Here is a 24291-nt window from a genome sequence, read left to right as displayed (position 1 = left end):
TTATTAACAGCCTCTAAGTGCTAGTTGATGCACATTCTTAATGATAGATGGTGAGTCACTGAAGGCAAACTATCTTATGGGTCCAATCTGCTAGCAATTATTTGCAAGGATAGCATGGCCAATTGCCACAGAATTTTGAAAAGAATATGTTCTTGCATACTATGATTATAATGCTGCTACAGAAATATTTTGGGATTTGATTTCTGAAATCTCAGCTGTGAAGAGATTTCTGGCAACTCATTTCAGCAGCTTATATTAAGAATGCCCAAAGTTAAAGAACTTTTTTATACAAATTACCATACCTTATTCTTCCCCTCAATTACAGCTGTTCTTTGTGCAATACTTTGAATTCTGTTTCCTGTAGTACTTCCAGATTTCAAGATGTAAGATGTCTCTGGACTGGAGCAATATTCATTCCTATCATGACAGAAATGATAGTGAAACAGGAGTGAAGTAGGACATCAAAATGATAAATCACTGCAGGCAATGGACTGTAATTGGGCCTATTATACAGGAAGAAGGAGAACATCGCCGCCCAGGGAAGGAGAGCCTGCTGTTGCTGCTGCTGCTGTTGGAACACCACCTCCACCACCCTTCCCAGTGGGACTGCTGCCTGGCAGACGTGCCTCCTGCAGGACCAGGTCCCAGGTACCCAGCCAGCTGTGACTAATTTCCACCACCTGTCCCTCTTTGGAGGGATACATAAGCCGGCTGGCTGAGGTGGCCTGGGGTTTTGTCTTTTGTTTTGTTTTTGTTTTCTTTTGGGTGCCATTGGTTTTAGCTATGGGTGGGTTCGGTTTCGTTTTATATTGTAGTTCTTGGGTTTTTATGTAGTTTGTATGTTGTATTTTACTTTATCTTGTACGCCGCCTAGAAATAAAATTTATTATTATTATTATTATATATAACATCCAGAGCTAAAGTTCTGAAAACAGTGGTTAGTTAGACCAGTGATTCCCAACCTGGGGCGTGCACAGTAATCCAGAGGGGGCAATGAACTGTAAAGAAATGAATTATTTATTATTATTTTTTATTTTAAACCTTCACTCCCTGGACACTGTCTGCTCCACACTGCAGCTACAGGCTACACCTCCCCCTTGCTCCAAATGAGAGGGGAGGCCTTTTGCTGAAGCACCAGAGTGTCTTTCAGGCACGCCGAGGGCAGGCATCTGCCTATAAAACTCCTGGCAGATGCCAAAGGAGGCTGAGGGTGGAGCTACTAGGAAGAAGAGGGGATTACTATCACTGACTCCTGTCTCCTCATACTGCCATTACTGATGACGCCCTTGCTCAGAACGAGAGGAGAGGGCTTTTCGTGAAGCAAAAAGAAGCAAGGCTGCAAGGAAAGGCTGCTTGCACCCTTCCTTCCTGACAACCAGCCTGCCTGCCTTTCTTGGCTCCTGATTCGCTGCCATCTCCTTTTAAAAATTATTCTTATTTGCAAGGCCTCCCAGATCTCTCCTTCAGCCCAGATGGAGTCAAGGAGCCGTGAGGAAGCTCAGGACTTGTTCACCCCCCATCTCTGAAGCTAAGTGTATGTGCCAGCGCCCCCTTCTTCTACCTACACCCACCACCACCCCAATCTCTTTCTCCCAGATGCTGTGGCAGTTTAGGGCATGCCCTTCCCACCTGCCCAAATGCTTGCAGGAGATGCTTGCTTGCAGATGCTTGCAGGAGAGGCAGGTATGTTTGTGTGTGTGTACATGTGCTGATCTGTCTTCTGCTCCACTCTCATTGCTCAAGTGCACGCTAACCAAGTCATCAGTTCTGATGATCATCCCAAGGCCTAAAAGCACTAACCCCTCTACTCAATCTATCCACCCATTTATCTTCACAATCTAGCATCCCCACCACTACCACATTGCTTTTATTATTATTATTATTATTGTTGTTGTTGTTGTTGTTGTTGTTGTTATTGTTATTATTATTATTATTATTTAAAAGCTCAGCAGGTTGGCTGAGGCTGGGGTCCACATACTGCTGAAATTTATTTATTTGTTATTTCATTTATATCCCACCTTTTCTCCAAGTTGCTCAAGATGGTGCATATGGTTCCCCCCCTTTCCATTTTATCCTTACATCAACCCTGTGAGAAAGGTCAGGCTGAGAGACTGTGTCTGGACCAAGGTCACTCAGTGGGCTTCATGGCTGGGTGGGGATTTGAACCTGGATCTTAGCCCAACACTGTAACCCACTGGTGTTGGGAGACAGGACTGTATATCTTCAGACTGTGGCTGCTTTCACACACGGGGCTAATAGCGCTAGTTTAACGGATTAAAAAGGTAGCGCTTCGTTCCAGATTTCAAAAATCCCTTTCACACTGCAGGACCTCTTGCGATAAGGAACAGTACTTTTTCAGCCGATATAGCGCCATTTCGAGCAACTGGTCTTTCACACGCTGCAATGAACAGAGCCTCGTTTTCAACCCTCTCCCTTTATACACATGCGCACTGCAGCTACTCAAGTAGCAGCACATGCGCAGTGCAGTGTGGTGTCTTTTTTTTTTAATTACTGTATACGGATATTAATTGGAGCTGGGTTTTTTCTTCACCCCAGAGGTTTAGGAGGTCAAGTATCTCGTCCCATCACCTTGAAACCACTCTCCCTTTACCTTCTGCCATATAGTTGAAATGCTGCTATCTGCTATTTGTGTGACAGGGCTGCACGACAGGTGGGAACACACTGCATGCTGGGATGGCTGTTGGTAAGGGTGGGAAAGCATTGCATGCTGGGATGCCTGTCACGTGAGCAGTGGCAGCTAGCGCAAAAATCCCGCGATCTTCCGTTTTCCCAGCCTTGCTATCGGAATTTTTCTGGTATCATTTATTGCGGAAATTAGTGCTAAACTTCCACTACATTCCACCAGAATTCCGGAGCTACCCGTTATGTCGTGTGAAAGCTCAAATTTTATGTGCAAATTAACAGGAAATAAATCATCAGAATAACGGAATAAAGTGCAGTGTGAAAGCACCCTGTGTGTGTGTGGGAGGGGGATACCAATTTGATTGGACCTTTGCATTAAGAAAAGAAAGCAACACCTCCCTGTCTGCAGGGAGCTTTTTATGGAAAGGGATATTTGGAGATGTGATTTTGCCATGCAGCATTTTTTCAATTAACAGAGGCTAAATTTACAAATAGCATGGCAGGGGTCTTGAATTTTTTTGAGCTTATAAAGAGGGTCCTGTACTCATAAAGGCTGGGAACCACTGTTATAGACTGTAACTGAATTTTATGAACATACCTTTATTGTGTATACTGTAGCCAAAGGCCTTAACAATATATACAAAGAATTATTAAATGAACCTTTCTCATACAACACTCTCATTGAAATAAAAGACTGTAGTCTAAATCTTCATTCCTGCACTGAGCAGGGGGTTGGACTTGATGGACTTATAGATCCATTCCAACTACTATTCTGTGATTCTTAGATCAAGATTAAAATTCTAAGGTTGATGCTGCAATCCTTCCTGGGAGTAAGGCTCACTGAACACATTTGTTTTCTCTTTCCAGCCATTATAGACATAGAACTAAACCTTAACATTCAGATTCTGAATTACATCTCTCATGCAATTCTGAGCATGCTTGAGGTAAAGTGTAATATGTGGATTATCTAACCTAAGGACATGTGCAGCTACATCTAAAAAAATACAGTATTTAAAGGCTTTTTACTTGATTGGTAAAAAGTTATATACAGTATAACTTTACTGATCCAGTAGAATGCCATTAAATATTTTTAAGATCAGGAGCTGACTTTCCAAATCCTGGTGTCTATTAACGTCAATGCGTCTACACTAAGTAGGACTAGCATTGACTATGACCCACTATTGTTATTATTATCATATGGACTTCTTTTTAGGTATGTATGTAATACTTGCATGTTTACATTTGTTTTAACTTTATTTTTAAATTCAAAAATCTGGATGGTGATATATGTTGCTTGGACTTTTGGTTCTTCACAAATCTTCAGATTTTGGGATGGATTCAGCTTTCCAGGAACAGGTTGTTAACATGTGAAATGTATGGACAAGAGCTGGCTTTTATCTACCAAAGACAAGTTTTGAAACTTGAGTATCAAATATTTAAAATATGAGGTCTCAGATTTATTTATTTGATTTATATCCCACTCTGTCATATGTGTTCAGAGTGACTTTCAGCAGTTTTTCTAAATGTTAATAGTTTTGCCCCAAAGGGGCTTGCATTCAAAGGACCTATCCAAAACTTTATTTAAGCTGTGTCATGATTCAGAAGGCATATGTGGAATTTGGTTCCTGGTCAAGTGTGGGATTTAGGGCCAAACTGGCAATGCTGCAATGGGACCATTTTGTCAAGTGCTGCCCTAGAATTAACAACCAGATATATTTGCATAAATGTCAAAGTCTCTCAAAAATATTGTGTAGTATTAAGATAGCTCCTCCCTCCTCATATTCTTAACATCAAAAATATGCTTACATTACTATCTTTCTTTTATTCTAAGGTATCAAAACTAATTTACATGAGAATAGCCCTCTTCAGACATTAATATCCTGTGTTAATGAATTGCCTTCTAACTTGTGTGGGGTAAAGAGAAGGATGATGGGGACAGAGCTAGTGAACTTGTCCCCATGGCCCACCTTGTGTGTCTTCGTAACACTGGATGTGAACACTTGAAGAGGGCTAATGTCTACCATTTTTTACTAGATTTGGGGGGGAAACTCTCAAATTGTATAAATATGGGCATTTAAATCAAAACATTTTAGGACACTGCCTTATACTGAGTCAAACTATTGGTCCATCTAGTTCAGCAGCACTGTCTACATTGACTGGCAGTGACTTTGGGGTTTCAGGCAGGGTTCTCTCTCAGCTCTACCTGGAGACGTCAGAGATAGAACATAGGGCCTACTCAAAGAGTAGGTGGGAACCCTGTTTTGTGTTATATACTGTACTGACTCTTATTCAGCCTTGGTGGAACTAATTTATTTTCTCAAGCCTAATTTGATGCATGTGGAAATAAACTCATTGGAATGCTTGCTACATTGTGTCCATCTCTTTGCATTCTTTTGGGGAGGCATTCTTGTTTTGTTTAAAGCTAGGTGTTCAGTTTCACTTTGCATGGCAGAGTTTTGACACTGGATGAAACATCTTCTCAAGACTTGGATGCAAGCACACATAAAACCTCTTCAAAGCAAATGAACCCAGTTCCCTCGTTAGTTACGTTCATATGCAAATCATTGTCTTCAAAAAGCGGGATTTAAAACCACAAATTTGTAATCTAATAGCTAGCACTGATTGCACACAAAAGAAGCACCAAAATTGTCCTAACACTTTAATTTCCTCAGTTGTTTATGCCTCTGAATCAAAACAGCATCTGATTATTTTATGTGACATGAAACTTAACCATTAAGTTAATTCATTTGAAAGGTATTTAAACATAAAAAGTTACTTAATCATTTTTGGATCTATTGTAATAGCCCTCACCAAGGTGCCGGCTGAGGCTGCTGGGAGTTGTAGTTCAAACCTGGAGGGCACCAGGTTGGTAAAGGCTGCACTATAATACATGAGAATTTTGTCATCGGTTTCAAAGGGAATATGTCCTTTCTTTCTAACCACTAGGATTGATGCAAGTCTTTCCAGTCAATAACATCTTTAGGGGTGTTTGGAATCTCTAGAATCTGATAAAATCCATTAGTTCTCTCTGCAATAATGAATTGTGTGATTAGGGATGGAAGGATCTCTCAGTTGGTTCTCTCCGTTTCTCATTTTCCAATCTTAAATTCAGTTCTCCACATTTCTGCAACAATTTGCAATTTCTAAAAAATCCTCACCAGTATTTTTAGTGTTAATAATTCTCCTACTAAACACACTTTTGTATACAGTTTTGACTAATGTCAAAAGCTTCAGCTATGGGGTGGTATACAAATGCAATAAATAAATAATATACCCATTTTTGTAAACATTGGTTGGAGAACTGCATCCCAACATTCAGATAAGTGCAAATTTCAAATGATTGCTGTGTTTTGGTTCTTATATTGTTTCAGAAAGTGCAGATTTGATAGATTACCTTTAAATGTGAACTAAATCAAATTTCTCCCCCACCCCTAAGTGTGATAGCACAAGATGGAAAAGGAAACTGATGCAATCCACTAAGCAACCTCCATATTGATAGGAGGGAGCTCCACACATACCCTGGTGAAATAAATGAATACGGTTTCTACAGTAGCACTGCTTAAAGGAATGTGCTCTTGAATTGCTGCACTTTAAGCAAGATTTCCCAACTATTTTTTTTTAAACTGGTATGAACTTTTTTCTAAAGCAATTTATGTAATTATTGACAGGAGCCAGGCAACAACAAAACAGGAGGCAAATATCCAGCCCAAGATAAGCCTTTACAAATTTCATTTATTTCATCAGGGGAGAGATAAGCATCTGCTTAACTTCCCTATTATAAACAATGTCAGTGGTAACATCTGAAGAGTTCTTCTACATCATATCAAAAACATGTAAAGTCCAGCACCTTGCTTTCCATAGTGGCCAACCAGATGGTTCCAGGAAGCCCACAAGTGAAGCAGGACATGAAGGCAAAAGGCTTCCCCTACTGTAGCTTCCCAGTAACTAGCATTCAGTGGCATACAGACTCTGGATCTGAAACTTCCAGATTGCCATCATGACTAATAGATGGTCTTCTCCACAAGGAGGATCAGGGCAATGGTGGTCAGGGTGGGTAAACCCTTCCCACCACGATCTTGATGAAAATCCATCATTTTGAAGCTCTGATAAGTCCAAAGAAGGAAGCTCCCATTGGTGCCAACTGAAGCTTCCCTCGGAGTGTGCATTTGATTTTCATGAGCATCATGGCGGGGTAAGGAGGGTTTAATCTCTTTCCCTTTCTGCCTTGGTCCTACCCTGCATGGTGGTTATTTAAGAAAGTAAGAAAAACATGTATATTTAGTTGCAGTAACTCAATAAACATCACATCTAGTTGGGCCCTCAGCTAATGGCCATCTCTATATCTTGTGACAGTTAATTCCATTAATTAGTTCTGTTTTGCAACCATGAACTCTAGCACAGTGCATTCCTAGCAATTCAGCTCCATCAGCTGTAGTCTCCAAATAATCTGTGTTGATATTTTAGTAGTAGTGCTATGCCTTTGGGCCAAAAAATAAATTTACTTGGCTACTCGTTATATAGCATATAAATGGAGTAAACTGAGAAATATGGTGATTGGATAGTATGTTGCATGAATGTAAATGCTATGATATGGTAATTGTTGTTGTTGGTGGTGGTATGAATGTACAGGCCCTGCTCACATGCCCACCAGTATTAGGTTGGTGCAAATGATAGAATCAGAATGTTTCAGTCTCCTTTTAACTGATGCTATTTTTATATGTTATAGCTATGTTTTTAACTGTTATCGAAATAGTGATTTTTATTTAGAATGTTGTTTTAATGATGTTTCAGTTAATTGTATTTTATTATTTCATGTTTTTATTGTGTAAATTGCCTTGAGAAGGTTGTTACCTATAAAGGCAATATAAAGGGATTCTAAATAAATAAAATGTGGCATTTCATTTCCCAGCTTCCCAAAATTCTATGAAAATTGTATAATTTCCCACATGTATTTGTTTCAGTGCTTTCCACTAAAACAGAGACGGGGGACTAGTGGCTCTCCAGATGTTGTGGCTGACAACTTTCATCCCTGTCATGGCAACTGGAGCTAACAAGAGATGGAGTTCAACAATAACTGGAAGGCCACATCCCTGCACCAAAACTCTCATAATCTAAAGATGGAAAAAATATTGTTTCAAGCCAGCAAAAGATATTACCACACAATTTTTTTAAAAAGAGTAACAAAATAACTGAAAGCATAATGGCCATCCCCATCTGGTAACTATCTCATTATTACATTTATTCATTACATTTATAAATCACAAGATGATCTTCCAGATTCCCTGTGTTAGACTGATCAGTTTGTGATACATAAAAGCGACCAAATGGTTTTTAAAAACATGTTTCACAAAGAACTACATCAGTGAAGTTACTGGGGGTGTAATCGTACAGGAACTCTGGGGGTCTTAGACCCCTTACATTGTTGGGAGCCAGATCCCAGCAGGGTCTCTATGTCTCCAGCATCCCATGAGCCAAGAAGCATGAAAGGGGAGTCTTCTAACATGCTTCCTTGTCTTTTCCTGCTGATTGTAGCCAATCAGAGTGAAAGGAGGTGAGTCAGGCACTAGTTACACTCTTCTTTCATGCTGATTGGCTCCTAGAATCATCTGTTGTTGTGGGAGAAGACATTAACAAGGATCTCCTTCTCAACCCAGCAGCAAAAAAAGGGGGGGCAAGATCTGAATCCTGATTATAGAATCCCATCTACATCACCAAGCAGTTTGGTAGCTGCAGGAGAAAAATGTAGAGACACTGAATCCAGAAATTTAAGCAAAATTTCTGACAGTGAGAAAATGGAAACGGACTGCTTTCAAGTTGATTCCAACTTATGGCTACCCTATGAATAGGGTTTTTATGGTAAGCGGTATTCAGAGGGGGGTTACCATTGCCTCCCTCTGAGGCTAGTCCTCACCAGCTGGCTAGGGTCTGCTCAGCTTGCCGCAGCTGCACAAGCCAGCCCCTTCCTTCTCTGCAACTGCCAGCTGGGGGGCAACTGGGCTCCTTCAGACTATGCAGCTTACCCACAGCTGCACAGGTGACAGGGCATGTAACCCCTGAGCCACTCACTGTGGGGGTGATCTTTAGCTAGCCCTTGACACCCAGGAGGCACGAGCGGGGATTTGAACTCACAAACTCTGGACTCCCAGCCAGGCTCTCCTCCCCACTGTGCAATACCAGCCGTTATCTGACAGTGAGAAAGGACAGTGAAAAAAGACAGTCAAATGGTGACAGTGACAGAGAAGGAGAAAGTGTTCAAAGCTGGCCAGATTATTCTATAATGTCAGAAGGCTGTATCATCTTAGAAGGGGGTGTGGTGTGACTAGCATGAAGGGATCCTGCATTTCTTAATTTGCCACTACACCACTAGCAGTTACCAAGGTTGGGCTTGAACTAATTAATTCACAATGACCACTAAACAGAGGAGGAGCACATCCTTTTCACATAGAAGGTCTTGGCATAAATTCGAGCACTTATCTATTTAAGAAAAGTCTATCCAGGAGACAGTACTAGCCTATATGGACGAATGGTCTGATATAAGGCACCTTCACATCTTCAAATAAACTAAAATGAACATATTTAATGCATTAGAAAAATTCAGGCTATGTTGTTGCCAAAGAAGAGGTGCTGATGTAATTGGGAAAAGCTCCCAGAGCAGTAGTGTATGAATGCATGTGCTTTCTAATTAGTATCTATCCATTCAGTGCAATGCTACACTACTGATAAAAACACATTCAGTCAATAAAAACAATGAAAAGCCTAATGAAATGGGTTGAGGCAGGCAAAAGGCAAACAGATAATGTACAGCCAAAGCCCCTTCAAGCTCCTTTAAATTTAATCAAGAGAGAGTTAAGCGTATGTTAATAATATCTCTATATAAATCAACAATAGGTCCACACACTGAGTACTGTACCTAGTTTGCTTACTTCTTTTTAAATTTTCTTGACCATTTTTCCCTATCCAGTCGGTATACAATCACATAAAACAAATCTAAACTCCGACATCAAAACGCAGATGAAAATACTAAAAATAAAATCCAAATAGTTACTTTAAGTTGCCCAAGGACTGAGGCCAGCACAAGTTGGTTCCCCCTTTTTTTACTTACTCTGTTTAAACAGTAGACCTCCATGCAACCTCAAAAACTCTCTCTTCCATTTTAAAAGAAGTTTGCCAATGTGACATGGAGACTTGGTGTTTGAGAAATACAAGTCCAAAGGTCCACTGAGCACATGTACCTAGCTGTGTGATCCCAGTTTGAGAAAAAAACAGCAGACTCAGCCCTCATATTATTTCTTAAGTGCCAGTTCTGCTTGCCTTACCAAACAAGGAGGAGGGGGTAAGTAGGACTAGATAACATACAAAGAAGGGTAACAAAAATGGGTGAGAACAACAAGAAGACTGTTTACTGTAATGCATAATATAACAAGTCAAGAGATCTCAATAAAAATATGCAGTACACTTAAAATCAAATCAAGATTTGACATAATAGGATTTTTTTACAAAAATCCATTTCTGGAGGGAGGGTGAGAATGGTTTGCCACAGCATAGTATCATTTCCCATCACGTTGCTGGGTTCAAAAAGGGACAAGACAGACTCATGGCAGATATGACTGGAAAGGGTATTATAATGGTGAGGTTACACATCGTCTTGCCTTAACATATTTAACAGGCTTATAATGACAATTTGTGCTCTTTGATATGTTGCAAGCAGATCAAAAAAGCTTGTGAAGTTGGAAGTAACCAGGAGAAAATGAAATGCTCTCTTCATCTTCATTCCTCAAAAGCATCAGGAACTGTCTTTTATCATACAAATATATATTATTTAGGAGGACTATTGGCCAAACTCATTATTAATAACAATGTGGGCTCTGCCCCCCTGCTCGCTTTGCTCTCCACCCCCACCCCCAAACACACACACACACATATGCAAATGGTGGCGCCACACAGCTTTGCACAGTGTGCCTAACTGCCTCCCCACCTACAGCATTTACCTGCATCCCATCCAGGCTGCTGCCACTGCCACTTTCCCCTCCAGCCACTCGTCCCTCCCCGCAGAGCTTGCTTGCTCGTTCCACACCTGCCCCCTCACCCTACACCTGGCTGCCCTGCCCACTTGGTTGCCTGCCCCTCAGCCAGCCAGCCTTGCTTCCCTCATGCTCTCACCTCACTTGCTGCCCCACCACCGTGCCGCCACTGCCCCAAGTGACACTGTGTGATGATTTTAAAATATTACATAGTTAGATAATTCTTGGGATTTATATAGTGCTTTAGAAATTTTAAAACGCGGCAGCCAGGTTATTGACGGGGACCCATTGGTCCGCGCATATAACACCTGTCCTGGCCCGTTTGCACTGGCTACCTATTCGTTTCCGAGCCAGATTCAAGGTGCTGGTTTTGACCTATAAAGCCTTACACGGTGTGGGACCGCAATATCTGATGGAACGCCTCTCCTGCTATGAACCTACCCGTTCACTTCGTTCAGTATCTAAGGCCCTCCTCCGAGTACCAACCCATCAAGATGCCCGGAGGATTGTTATTAGATCCAGGGCCTTTTCTGTGGTGGCCCCCGAACTATGGAACAGCTTACCTGAGGAGATACGCCTGGCGCCTACGGTACTTTCTTTTAGGCGCCAGGTTAAGACCTGGTTATACTCCCAGGCATTTTAACGTTCATGTTTTATATTCAATGTTTTTTACTCTACCTTGTTGTGACCTTGTATGTTTTATTGTAACTTTGTATTTTAACTTTGCTGTTCACCGCCCAGAGAGCTATTCGCTATGGGCGGTCTATAAATAAAATAAAATAAATAAATTCTGTCCTCTGTAAAGTGAGACACATGGCCACCCTAATGTGGACAAGGGACATGGATCTTTCAGGCCAATGATCAACTGTTTGTAAACTGGCCAGGCTCTGGCCAAGTAGGGTCAGCCCCATAACTCTCTGCTGGCACAGAGAAAGAGCTGAGTCAGGAAAGAACTTGGGGAGCTTTAACACCCCCTCCCTCCTCTCACATCTGAGGCCCAAACTAAGGTGGTAGCAGCATAGGGCAGGCTGCTCACTATCAAATCACTGCCAAAAAAAGGTAGGGACTTGAATCCCCCAAATCTGCTTAGGGAGATTGTAGCTAAGGCAAGATGTGAACTAAGTTTTTTCTTGCTCACAGCTCAGTTGCCTCACTACTCTGCTGCATCAGTTTTTATGTTCATGTATTCAAATTTTAACACTGATTTCCAATTCATTCCTCTGAGGTTGTTGTTTTAATCTTGCAGAACTGGTTGGAGGTGGACAGTAGGAATCCTTAAAGTCCCTTGGTTTTTAATATGTGATGCTTTTGTGATGGGAATCAAAATGTTAATTTTAAGAGCAGTTGTGTGGAAAATGATAGATATCAGTGAAGATATAAATCCATCATGGCTTTGACTGTTCCAGTTTCACTATGAGTCACCTAGTATAATTTCAACAGTGCATTCATTGTGGTATTTAACACTGTCAATCATGTAAAATAAATGGGCCAGCCTTTTTGTTAATCAGAAGTATTTATTAGCTGGTACTTACTAGCTAACAGAGATGAATTGTATTTAGAAAGTATCCAAGACTTAAAGAGCCATGCAACAAATGGAAAATATTCAAAAGCCTTGGAGGAGGATTTAAAAAAAAAAAAAAAATCCATGTCAACAACACTAAATTAGTTTTCACATTATCATTTCCCTTTACATAGAATCTGGAGATGGAGAAGACAGTGGACACACCATGAGCATATCAGTTCTCAGAGAACATAGTCAATACAACTGTGGATCACAAATCTCACTGATACTGCTTAGTCATGCACACATACACACACCTTTTGTGCATATATGTGTATGCTTCGGGATCTAACTGATGGCAAAAGTTTGAGAAACCAACTGTCACTTTTGGAAACCAGAAGTCATTAGTCCTAATTTAGATTTCCACAGATATTTCAAGGAAGGGGAAAGAACGGTCAGAGCTGTTATTCTGACACTCCCATTACTCAAAGGCACTTGCTGTGTAATAATTCTTTTCAGCGGTTTGCACCTTTCCAAAGAAGAATCCAATATATGAAAGATAATTTCACTGTGTGTTGGTCTTATCAGTCTGTTTATGCATTCCATATGTCACTGAATCTTAAAAGTGGGATGTGCTTAGGACACAGATGAGCTGTTAAGAAGCACTAGAGGACAGAGGGAGGATGGGGAAAGAAAAGACAGCATGACTCTAAAGGATGCATCATTCTCTTAAGGAAGTAGATTGTGCCATGTTTGAAGATGCAAAGATAATTACTGTGCTGGGAACGGTCTTATATGCAGGAGGAAGCCAAACAACAAGAGGAAAGCAGTGTATGCTCCTAATTTCGCACAGGAAGCTCCCAGCACCTCCTGCCTAAGTAAGATAAGAAAACTCCCATGGCCTATTCTGGACAAGGCCACTGTTATCACCCTTAGCTTCACACTGTTCTCTCCCTAATCCACAGTTTGCTCCCTTAATGAGATCTTACCTCCATTTGCTTGCAGCTTGCCAAGTACGATAGTGTGATATATTTATAACTACAGAGAGGGAAGTTTTCCAACCTAAGAGTTTACTATATGTCACCTTTGTATTTGTCCATGGATTCAAAATACAAAGCAGCTTCTTGATTGAAATAACTACTACTACTACTACTACTACTATCATCATTTATTACCTGCCCTTGCCCCCTTGGTCCCAGGGTGGGTTACAACAATTTTAAAATACAACATTAAAAACAATTTTAAAACAACATAAAATCCCCAAATAGGATGGGTCCTAAAAGTAAATGTCTCAAGTGTCAAAGGCCAGGGTAAAGAGGTGTGTCTTCAGTATTCACCCACAACTGTACAGCTGATTAAAACGAAGACATAGATTCATGTTACTGAATAGTTTGGATCATAAGGAAATGTGCCTTATCTGCTGCCTCCAATCTAGCCACATTATATATCTCTTATTTCATCAGATCAAAATTTAAAAAATAGGAAAGGTTCTGGTCTATACAATACTGTGGAGCTCATTCATTCTTGGACAATTACTGTTTGCACACAATGCTAGGCCAAGGTTTGTTTAAGCCATAATGTACACAAGCTGCATGCAGCTTGAGCATTCCCAGTTTTGTTCTTCCTTCATCCAGCCAGGAGTAACAAACCATTTGGCTTAGGATGACATTCAAACCACATTTGAGGTTTGTTTGAGAGAAACAAGTCATGCCTTGTGCATATTCTGGTTTGAACAAGCCACGTACCCTTGGCTTAGAGCAGCCTTTCCCAACCAGTGGGCCTCCAGATGTTGTTGGACCACAACTCCCATCTTCCTGACCATTGGCAATGCTGGCTGAGGCTGATGGGAGTTGTGGTCTAACAACGTCTGGAGGCACACTGGTTGGGAAAGGCTGGCTTAGAGAGACGTGTGAACACAGCTGGAAAGTCCAGAAAGTACAAATAGTGGGCACCTGTCATATCTCAAGAGCAATGTTGTTCCACAAGACAGGGACAGCCACACTGAAAGCCCTGCTCTGAGCTACTGGAGTGGTATTCTGACATTTTAAGAACTTCAAGGAGAAGCTCTGCTGCAGAATGCAGTTACCTACTGTGTATATCTCAAATAACCTGGTTCTGAGCTGTGTAGGCCTTATATGTTAGTACCCAACCTTGAAATGTTCATCCTCACTGCCTCTCAGCCTCAGAGGAAGGCAATGGTAAACCCCGTCTGAATACCACTTACTATGAAAACCCTATTCATAGGGTCACTATAAGTCGGGATCGACTTGAAGGCAGTCCATTTCATTTCATTTTCAGCCTAGTGGCTGACCTTGGATTGGTCCAGGTTGCCTATTCACATGAGCAATCCCATGTCAGAGGACAGAACGCTGCAGTGAGTGTTTCTGAGTCACTTGCGGACCCACTGTTAAAGACCTTATCTTGGAAGACAATCTTGCTTGGCCACGAGTGATCGCCAATGAATGAATGAAAATGCTCTGTAAATCACATTTCTCCAAAGTATCAGCTGTAGTTTTCCATAAGTACCTCCTCTGACATGACACAGTTCATGTGAACAGACTTATATAAGCAGTGATTCACACACAGGAGCTACCTGCACCACTTTTAATGCATTCCGGCATTGGCAGTCAAACCAAGCCACCTTAGCAAGGTTCTGGCAAAGGTCTGCTCCTTCTTTGGGTAGAAACACAGTCACTGTTCTGCCGGTTCCAATGCATCTCCATCTCCCTCTTCTGAAAAAGGGTGCATACAATGCTAGTCAAACCCCACCCCCTTTTTATTGTAAAACCTGGTGAGATCAGCTTGAGTGCATTTTTTTTTAAAAAAATCAGCTTCAAAGAGATTTCACAGCTGTTCAGCACATCAACCCGTTCCCCCTCCAGCTATGGCTAATGGAAATGCTTTCCTATAGACAACAAGTGTGTTCGTAGCCTTTAACCCTACAAATGGCACTGCAACCTTTCTGTGTTCATTGTAGCTGTTATGCCCCATTGCTTCCTGAATCAATGAGCTAATGTTTCTAAATGCAGTGAGATTACATGTCCTACTGATTGCTCAGCACCCTGATGGCTTGTACTATAATGGACTCCACCATGCAGATATGTATAATTTCCTAGTTTCCCAGAATAATTTTATATTATTATTGATATGTCATTGATATGTTTTTCTGCATGGATGATCATTATGTACAACTACCTAAAGGCTGAAGTTCAATGAGTGGGAGAGGAATGAAGAACTCCAGTTCCTTCCAACGAAGCTGAATGTTGAAAGATTCAGGACAGACAAAAGCAAGTACTTCACATAGTCCATAAACTATGGAATTTGCTCCCATTAGTGATAGTGCTGGTCACTAACTTGGATGGATTTCAAAGAGGCTGAGACAAATTCATGGAGGAAAAGGCTATCAATGGCTACTAGCCAGGATGGCTATGCTCTGCCTCCATAGGTGGAGGCAGTATGCTTCCAAATACCTTTTGCTGGAAACCGCTGGAGGATAAAGTGCTCTTGCATTCAGCTCCTGCTTGCAGGCTTCCTATGGGCATCTGGTTGGCCACTGTGAGAACAGGATCCTGGACTAGATGGGCCATTGGCCTGATCCAGCAGGCTCTTCTTCTTATGTTTTTGTTTCCTCAGTCCCACTTCCCAATTTACTATATACCTATTATTACATTTATACTGCACCCTTCCTCAAATGTGCTCAAAGTGGCTTACGTGGTTCCCCATCCCCTTTTTATTCTCACAACCACCACCCCCTTTTTAAGCTCACAACAACCCTTTGAGGTGGGTTAGTCTGGGAAATACTGATTGGACCAAAGTCACTCAGTGAACTTCATGGCTGAGTGGAGATTTGAACAAGGGTCTCCACCATCTTACTCTGACACTCTAACCATGTTGACCTTCAGAAGTCAGAAGCAAAGCCCTTCTCCAGAGGTGGACCTCGACCCAACAAGGGGATCAAACATAACAGTCTGGAGGCACTCATTGTCTCTCGAGTGGTGTGTGTGAAGCTTCAGAAACATTTAATTCCTCTTAAAACCTAGGGGAGGAGGGGCAGTGCTCCCCCTCCATGGGGTCCCTGCTGGTAGGCAAGTTTTAGCACTATTGCAACATTGTCTCCAAGTGTACCACTTTATTTTGCCACCGTAAGGATTAACAACAGCCATTCAACTATGGAAGAAAGCAAAGGCAGGCACTCAGGGACACCATAGTAGTGGGTGCTTATTGTGCCCCTGTCCACCCAGGCTGTGAATGGAGAAACAAGCTTTGCATCCTTTCTACTAAATCTGAGATTGTAGCCCACTCAGTTTGTCCCACAGACCTTCATGGGTGCCACTGAGAGCCAAACTGGCCTCTAATTGCTTAGCCATGCCTTCTTTCTTTCTTTCTTTCTTTCTTTCTTTCTTTCTTTCTTTCTTTCTTTGTAACTGGCTTTATGTGTTCCCATTAATATGGGAGCTACTAAGTCTTTTTAGCAGACTGTTGTTGGACTTGATGCTTATTTTGCTGACAAGGTGACTGAGACTTTAATAGCCTGCTGGTATGAGCCCAGCAGTTCACTGGACTGGACTTAAGGGTCTAAGCCCCACTTCCCTAGTGCTGGACTTTGCACCACTGCATGTCTACTCTCCCTAGCACAACTTAAAATAATAGCTGAAGAAGTTTTATTTATTTGTTTAATTATTATTTTGCATTGATATACTAACCAAGATTTACAAAATAATATAAAAGAGAGACAGAGAGAGTAAAAGTATAAAACTAAGGCTGTTCAGGGATTTTATTTGGTCCACTTTTTAAATTACACTTATTTATTCATTACTTTTATACCCCGCCTTTCTTTTCATGACAGGAACCCAAGGTGGCTTACATATGGTTCCCAGGCAGTCTCCCATCCAGGCACTGACCAGACCTGACCCGTGGTGGCCTTATGTGCCTTCAGACCATAGCCTGGGACCTTAACTAATTACCTAATTAATTAGTTAATTAGACCTTAACTAATGGGACCTTAACACTTCATTAACTGATATGTGTATCAGAATGCAGTTATCCTTTGGTTTTTGCACTTCTCTAAATTTTGTGATGCAGCTCAAGAAATGTACCAAAATGTATGTAAACTGTGTATTTTGGAATAAAATGCACACACAAATGTGTATTTTGTCTTTAAAGAAGTTAAAAATTCAAATCTTCATGCAGTGAAAAAAACAGATAATACAGAAATGAGATGAAACACATCATATGAATGAACACACAAAACTGGACCAGACGTGGACAAGAAATGGACTGATCTGTCCATCCCTGACTAAACACATTGGAGCATATAGTCAAAGGGGAGAGGCTGAAAGGGGGGAGGGCCTGCAAGCAGCACCTTAGGCCTTAGTCCAGAACAGAGGTTCCCAAACTGAGGTCCATGAGCTTCATTCAGGTGGTCCATAACATGTTCACATTAAATATTCATATTGATTTTTAATTGTGTCTTTAATGCTTTTTTATTTCTTAAGTTGTACTACATCGCATTACAATTTGAATTCTATGCAATACAAATTGTAATACAATAAAATACAATATAAGAAATAAAAAAAGCAATAAAAATAATATAAAAAAATTGCACAGCGTCTAGTGCAGTGCATTACAATTGCTACAACAGGCAGAAAAACAATTAAGTGGTCCACCAAGACAATCATCAATTTTCAAGTGGCCCATGGGGGAAAACGTTTGGGAACCAATGGTCTAGAAGGTGGAATGTCTATGCAGATTGTGGACACACTTTTTCTGTAGGAAAATGTTCTCTTGGATTACTGCTTTAGCTGTCAAAGCATTAACCGGTATTTGCGGGCTTCCAATAGATATGCAGTTGTTGGCCACTGTGAGAACTGGATGCTAGACTGGATAGGCCACTGCCATGATCCAGCTGTTGCAAGTGGGGCAAGAGCAACTCCTGTTTTGTTCTTTTGTTTATGCTCCAGAAGGGAGATAGAGCTAGGATCCTCCAGATGGATAGGCTTGTTTACCTTTACCTGTGATGCTCTGACTGACTTCCTTCTGTTGCTAGACTGTTACATCTTTAGGGAAGCTTACCTGCCCCTCCTCCTTCCGCCCTTTCCACTCCTTTGTCCTCTGACTGTCCAGGAGACAGGAGACATCCCTTTGTCTCTGCTCTCTCCAAGCCATGAGGCTAACTCCTACACCTCCAACTTAGCTAATTAGTTAGAACTAGGTATGCCTTTTCTATCTACTATGTATTTCTGTAAGTAAAGTAGCTTTTCTTATTTTACTAAGTCTCAAGTCTCAGTGATGCTAATGCAGGGTAAAAGCCTGCTTTCTTAGGTAAACGCACGCACATGCTGGCACACTCGCATTTCAACATCTGCTGTTACTCTGCTGCTGTGGTGTTGCTTTAAACGAAATTAAGCACACAAATTACACACAGCGCAACACGAGCAGGCTCTTCTTATATTCTTATATTATAGGAAGCAGCAAAAGCAGATGTTTAGGATAAGACTGCCATTTGAGACCCTCAGTACACTCTTTCCACAGCAAGCAACACTCTTCTTTATATAAATGGGACACTGAGTTTACTACACAAAAAGTGGTTTGATGCTGAGCTTGCTCATGCAAGTCAATAAGGATGGAGTTGTTGGATAAGAACAACAATCCCACTGCTTTGAGAAAATTCCATCTCCTGTTGTTTTGTCTCTAGTCTTGTATTCATATACTCCTTTTGAAAACCATTATTCCATTTACTGGTTGTTATGAACTAGCATATTATTATCCATGGAGCAAAGCAGCTGAAGATAGTGAGCATAACAGTATCTTGTGGCAATGAAGCCCATACACCAATTCCCATACTCTAATTTTGCTCTGCATGAGAATATCTCCTTTTGTATGTTCTGAACGTATTACCAATCAATTTCACTGAACAGTCTTCCTACATGATCCATAAATATTTTTTCTGAAGCCCAGCCCTCTTAGTTTTTTCTTAAACCTACAGGTAATAGGAAGTTGAAATGCAGACACAAAAAAGAGAATTGTATTGAAACATAACATTGCTTGCTTCTTTCACACCCTTGTCTTCAAACATTTTACAACTGACGTTCTAGTTTTCCTTACCAGGTGAAAAGTTGCATCCCTTGAAAAAACATGCAAGTGCTGTTCATTTATGTGCTAGGGGAGGCTAGTATTTTTTCCCCTCATAGGGTTCAGCCAAAATAACAGCCAAAAGAGCTCACTTAGAACCCAAGGCAAACTCTGACATGCCAGTCACCCATTATATTTCTGTGTTTTTAAATTTTGGAACAGTCCAAAGAGGGGGGGGGAATTACTCTGCCTTGTACTGCTTTTAACACTTGCCCCATTCCAGGCAAAATCAATAGTGAATACTGTTTTTAATGCTAAACACACACACATTTCAAGGTCCAGGGAGGGAAACTGATTTTCTTCCACAATTAATGCATCTGCTAAGAAAACACCAGTGCACTGTGCAATGCTACCCTAAGTTCTGATTTTCTACAGAAAGCTCCCATTGCCTTCACAGAGATTTTTCCAGTTTAAAAAATGAAAATAAGAGTTTGAGTCCTAGCAAGCTACAAAACTACTTACAAGGTGTTTTGAGGGCTACCTCTGACTGTGTTTCGGTAATCCCAACCACCCAGAGGAGCAGGTAGTGCACACAGCTTAGGGTTGCCAGGTTCTTGGCCTGAGACTGATCCTGTATCTTTAGGAGGAGAGAAAGTCAGCCAAGTGCAGGTGTTCTTGCAACCCTGTAATGGGAAAAACCACAAGGTGGGATTCTCCCTTCCCCCTGAACAACTTTTAAAGATACAGAAGACCTCTTGGTTGCCAGGCCCAGCCTCCAAGAGGTCTTCTGTATCTTTAAAAGTTGGGGAGGGGGGAGGGAGAATTCCACCTTGTGGTTTTTCCCATTATAGGGTTGCAAGAACACCTGCACTTGGCTGACTTTCTCTCCTCCTAAAGATACAGGATCAATCTCAGGCCATGGACCTGGAACCCTAGGACAGCTATGTATTTTTTCATACAATCTCCCAAAACAGTATATCATCTGGTCCCATCCATTCCATGGGGAATTGCAGCATTTACAATGTGTGTAGCAGCAGGACAGGACCCCATGCACTAGTCATTCCTCTAGGCAATAGGAACTACCTTTTAAAAACTGAAAACAGATATTTCCTCATAGAATCTTAGAGTCCTATGTGGGCATTGGATCTGATCCATTAATTGGTCCCAGTGGTGCTGATCAAACCCTGGCCTGTACGTTGTGCACAGTATCTCAGCAGGCCATGGAAACAATTCATCCACAGCATTTAGCTATCTTTGCTACATTTTTTCCCATCCAAATCAGATCAACCCATCACTGAGTCTACAAAAACAACAGGATTTGTCATTTTATGCCTTTATGTATTATACTTCACTATTTTTTATTAGACTTGGAAAATGATGATGATTCAAAGCACAGAGTGATAGAACTTGATTTAAAAAGACCATGGTTCATTGGAAACACATAAAGAAGCCTTTGACAAAAGTTTCAGCAGATTAGTCAGAAATAACTGGCTGCTCAACTGTGAAAAGGGCCAGCAAATGGAAATTATCATCGCTGTGTACAGAGAGGCCTGTGTTGGTTCCAATTCTCCAGATTTCTTATTAACAAGAGGCAATTTGCAATCTGTTTTCAAAGGGCCAAGGGCTCCTTGCTAGCAATTTCATAGAATGGAAGTTGCTGTTCATTAGAGGCCACCACATTGGAGTCAGAATAAAAACCCACAGCATATAACTGCTTATTTTATTCAACAATGTGTTGAGTCTGAAGAAATGCTAAAAATATATAAGCTGAATTGTTTTACCTCTTCATCATGGGGTGGGGGAGATCTCCATAATTTTTTTCTTTCCACACTTTAAAAAAACCCCTATGCTTTGTCCCATTCTTTACAAAACACAAGTTTCTTTTTAAGCTATATGCCAACTGTAGGGCTTGGTTCTCCTTACATGATGGTTCTTTCATTGCACCCTAAAAAAGCTTAAATTTGAATTACCTGAATACCAAATTAAATGATCCCCTTTCACTACAAAAGCAGTATAAAGAAGCTCTAACCTGAGCTACAATACATTCACTTGGAAACAAATCCCATTTATTTCAACAGAACTTATGCCCAAGTAGCCTTGTGGGCAAATTGTGTGATCCTCTGTACAAAGCAAAAAGCCACTGAAAGTCATGCTGTTGTACCACAAAACAAAGTTCTCAGGTTATTATTACAGGCAATACAAAAGATGTATCATGAAAATACTTGCACAAGTCAGATATGAGCATAGGGGAAATACAGAAAAGTTTCAGCATGGAAAATACTAAGCAGAATCCTAAATATCAGGGACAGGGATGGACTGACCTGTCAATTTTTGTTTTCTCACCTTCTCATTTTTCCAAACTTAAATTCAGTTCTCCACATTGCTGCAGGAATTTGTGGATTTTTTAAAAAAAGAAGTCCTCATGAAAATTCTTCAGGATTTTAGTGCAAATTTCTTCTAATAAACGTTTGAATGAATTTTGACTAATACACATTTTTACAAGTAGTTTCTCATAATAAAATGCATTTTGTATGTTATTATCAGTAATATATTCATTTTTATGTACACTTTCCCATAATATGTACATTTTTGGAAACATTGATTAGAGAATTGCATCACAAAATTTGGAATTTTGAAGATGTGTATTTCGGTTTTCATATTGTTTTGGAAAATGCAATTTTGGCTTAAATGCATACTAAATAGAATTTCTCCCCCATCCCTAATCTGGGGTAACCGATATGGTGCTGCATCATCCCTGACTTCACCTCCCATCATCCCTGATGATTGACCATACAGGGTGGGACTGATGAGAGTTGGAATCAAGCATCTGAAGGGCACCATGTAGGCTGGCCCTATTATACCTGTGGCCCATCAGATGTTCGTGGACTCAAACTCCCATCAGTCCCAGTCAGCATAGCCAGTAATGCGAATTGTAGTCCACAACATTTAGAGGGCCACAGATTAGCCACCTCTGGTGTATATGTTGCCAAAATCTTTGTACTTTGAGGGATTGCCAAAATCAATATCTCACAACTCCAGAGAACATGGACGGACACACAAATGATAATTCAGCCTCACAATGACAATGTAATACATAGAGCCAGTGTGGGATACTGGATAGACTTATTGACTTGGAGAAACCTCGGATAAAGTGCCAGCTCGTCCATTAAATTTACAAGTTGTCTTTGTGCAAGTGATTTGGTTGTATCCAACCTAGCACTAAGTCAGGGTTCAGTCAGTGCAAGTAGTACCAACAGCACAATGGGACTTTCCCCTCCTCCTCCTCCCATCCCCCCCCCAAACCTGCCCTAGGTATTCCCCCAACTCTCAAGTGCAGATTTGGAAAGGGTATAGGATGTGTACAGGGGAAGAGGAAAATCCTGTTGCACTATCGATAATCCTTGCACTACGTTAGTTGAATACCGCCCATTATCTCTCATCTGGCCCATTTCACAGGGTTGGATACATTTTAGCTCTATTGTATAAAACCTGGAACTCTTTGGAGGAAAAATGGAGAACAAATGAAATAAATAAACACTATTAGGCATTGCCACTGATCCCACCATACACGATACACAAATATTATTCCTAAATAGCAGAAGTCAGAGAAAGATAGTTAATAGGAGGCACACTGAAGAAATAACCAGTGCAGTAAATACCAGGACATCATCAGATCCTGACTAGAAAAAGGATGCCAAACGTGTGTCCAGTGAGCATGATTTTCAGACACCAATAGGACCAGACTGTTACCATTCTTTCATATAAATATCTAGATTTCTCAATTTCTGCATGTTCTTATCTCAGATTAAACCAAGGTTTTGAATCATCACCTTACAGGTGATGGTATTCCACAACAATCCAACTATTCTCCTACTAAAACAGGGTTGGCATGGTAAAAGCAGAAACTCAGACAGCGAGAGACAGAGAGAGCAAGACAGAGAGAGAGTAATGACCTTCCCTGTTTGCACACACCCACAATGAAATTTGGGCAAGTCAACACATTTCTAACACACACAATTAACACTTGTTCTGTACTTGTTAATTTTGCATGCTTCATTAGCATTCTAAACTCCATCGCCTCCCAAAAGCTACCCAAGCACATACTAATGATTCTGCCACTTATTCTTTTATTTAATGTTGCACTAAAATAAGGTTTGCAATTAGACTGGTTGGCTGTGCTCATACTGAAGTTGATAGGCATTTGGCTATTTAGTTTTAACAGGGCAGAATCAATGCTAAATTAATGGATCTGGGCAAATGCACTTGCCAGATACAGCTGCTATTCATTTTGATGGCATACACACATACATCAGTCTTTCTGGCTGATTTCGCTCAAAGGCTAAAAAAATAGACTGATTGAACACATACAAACAAGTGCGCACACACTGGCACTGATGGATTTGAGGGAGCCCTGGACAAGATATCCTCCAGGCCCCCAGATACTACTGCACCACTGGGTGTCCACTTCCACCTTGAGTTGTTCTCCCCACCCCCTGCTTACTATGTGGGGAAAACAAGACAAAGACACCAATTTTTGTTCCTTTCTGCTGCTTCCTCAATGGTAAGTGAGGTCAGGAAAGAATGGGCTGCTTTTTCTCTCCCCACCCCCCACCCTAAGACAAAAGAAAGAAAAAGAGGCCTCTTCTCTCCCCATCTTTTCTTACCAGGCAGCAGGGAAAGGAAAAACAGGTCCCTTTCTCTATTTCCCATCCCTAAATTATTCATTCATTAATTCATTATATTTGTTGCATTTATATACTACAACCAAGTCCTCTGGATACTTTCCAAAAGTTTTTTAAAAATACAAAAGACAAGCCAAAGTTTAAAACAACAAACTTTGCTTGGAAGCTGTCTTATCCAGAGTCAGATCATTGGTCTGCCTAGCTCAGTACTGTGTACACTGATTGGCAGTGGCTCTAAGGATTTCAGACAGAGGGCATTCCCAGCACTAACTAGAAATGCTGGGGACTGATCCTGGCATCTTCTGCATGCAAAGCAGATGCCCTCCCAATAAGCTACTAGCCTTCCAAAACTGGGCTACAGCCTTTATAAACA

General features: G+C 41.0%; 1 protein-coding gene across 3 annotated transcripts in view; it reads right to left on the bottom strand.

Moving 5' to 3' along the window:
* The window catches only part of FLT1 (fms related receptor tyrosine kinase 1), a 184498-nt gene that overhangs the window by 90979 nt on the left and 69228 nt on the right, over positions 1–24291 (bottom strand). For all 3 annotated transcript variants that reach the window (XM_061628494.1, XM_061628495.1, XM_061628496.1), the window contains exon 11: positions 303–417. In XM_061628494.1, the coding sequence (XP_061484478.1) occupies positions 303–417 (115 nt within the window). The remainder of the gene's footprint in view (positions 1–302; positions 418–24291) is intronic.

The sequence above is a fragment of the Rhineura floridana genome, chromosome 5 (genome assembly GCF_030035675.1).
Source record: "Rhineura floridana isolate rRhiFlo1 chromosome 5, rRhiFlo1.hap2, whole genome shotgun sequence".
Taxonomy (NCBI): domain Eukaryota; kingdom Metazoa; phylum Chordata; class Lepidosauria; order Squamata; family Rhineuridae; genus Rhineura; species Rhineura floridana.
Note: the sequence above shows the minus strand (reverse complement) of the source record. Positions and strands in the feature narration are given on the sequence as shown.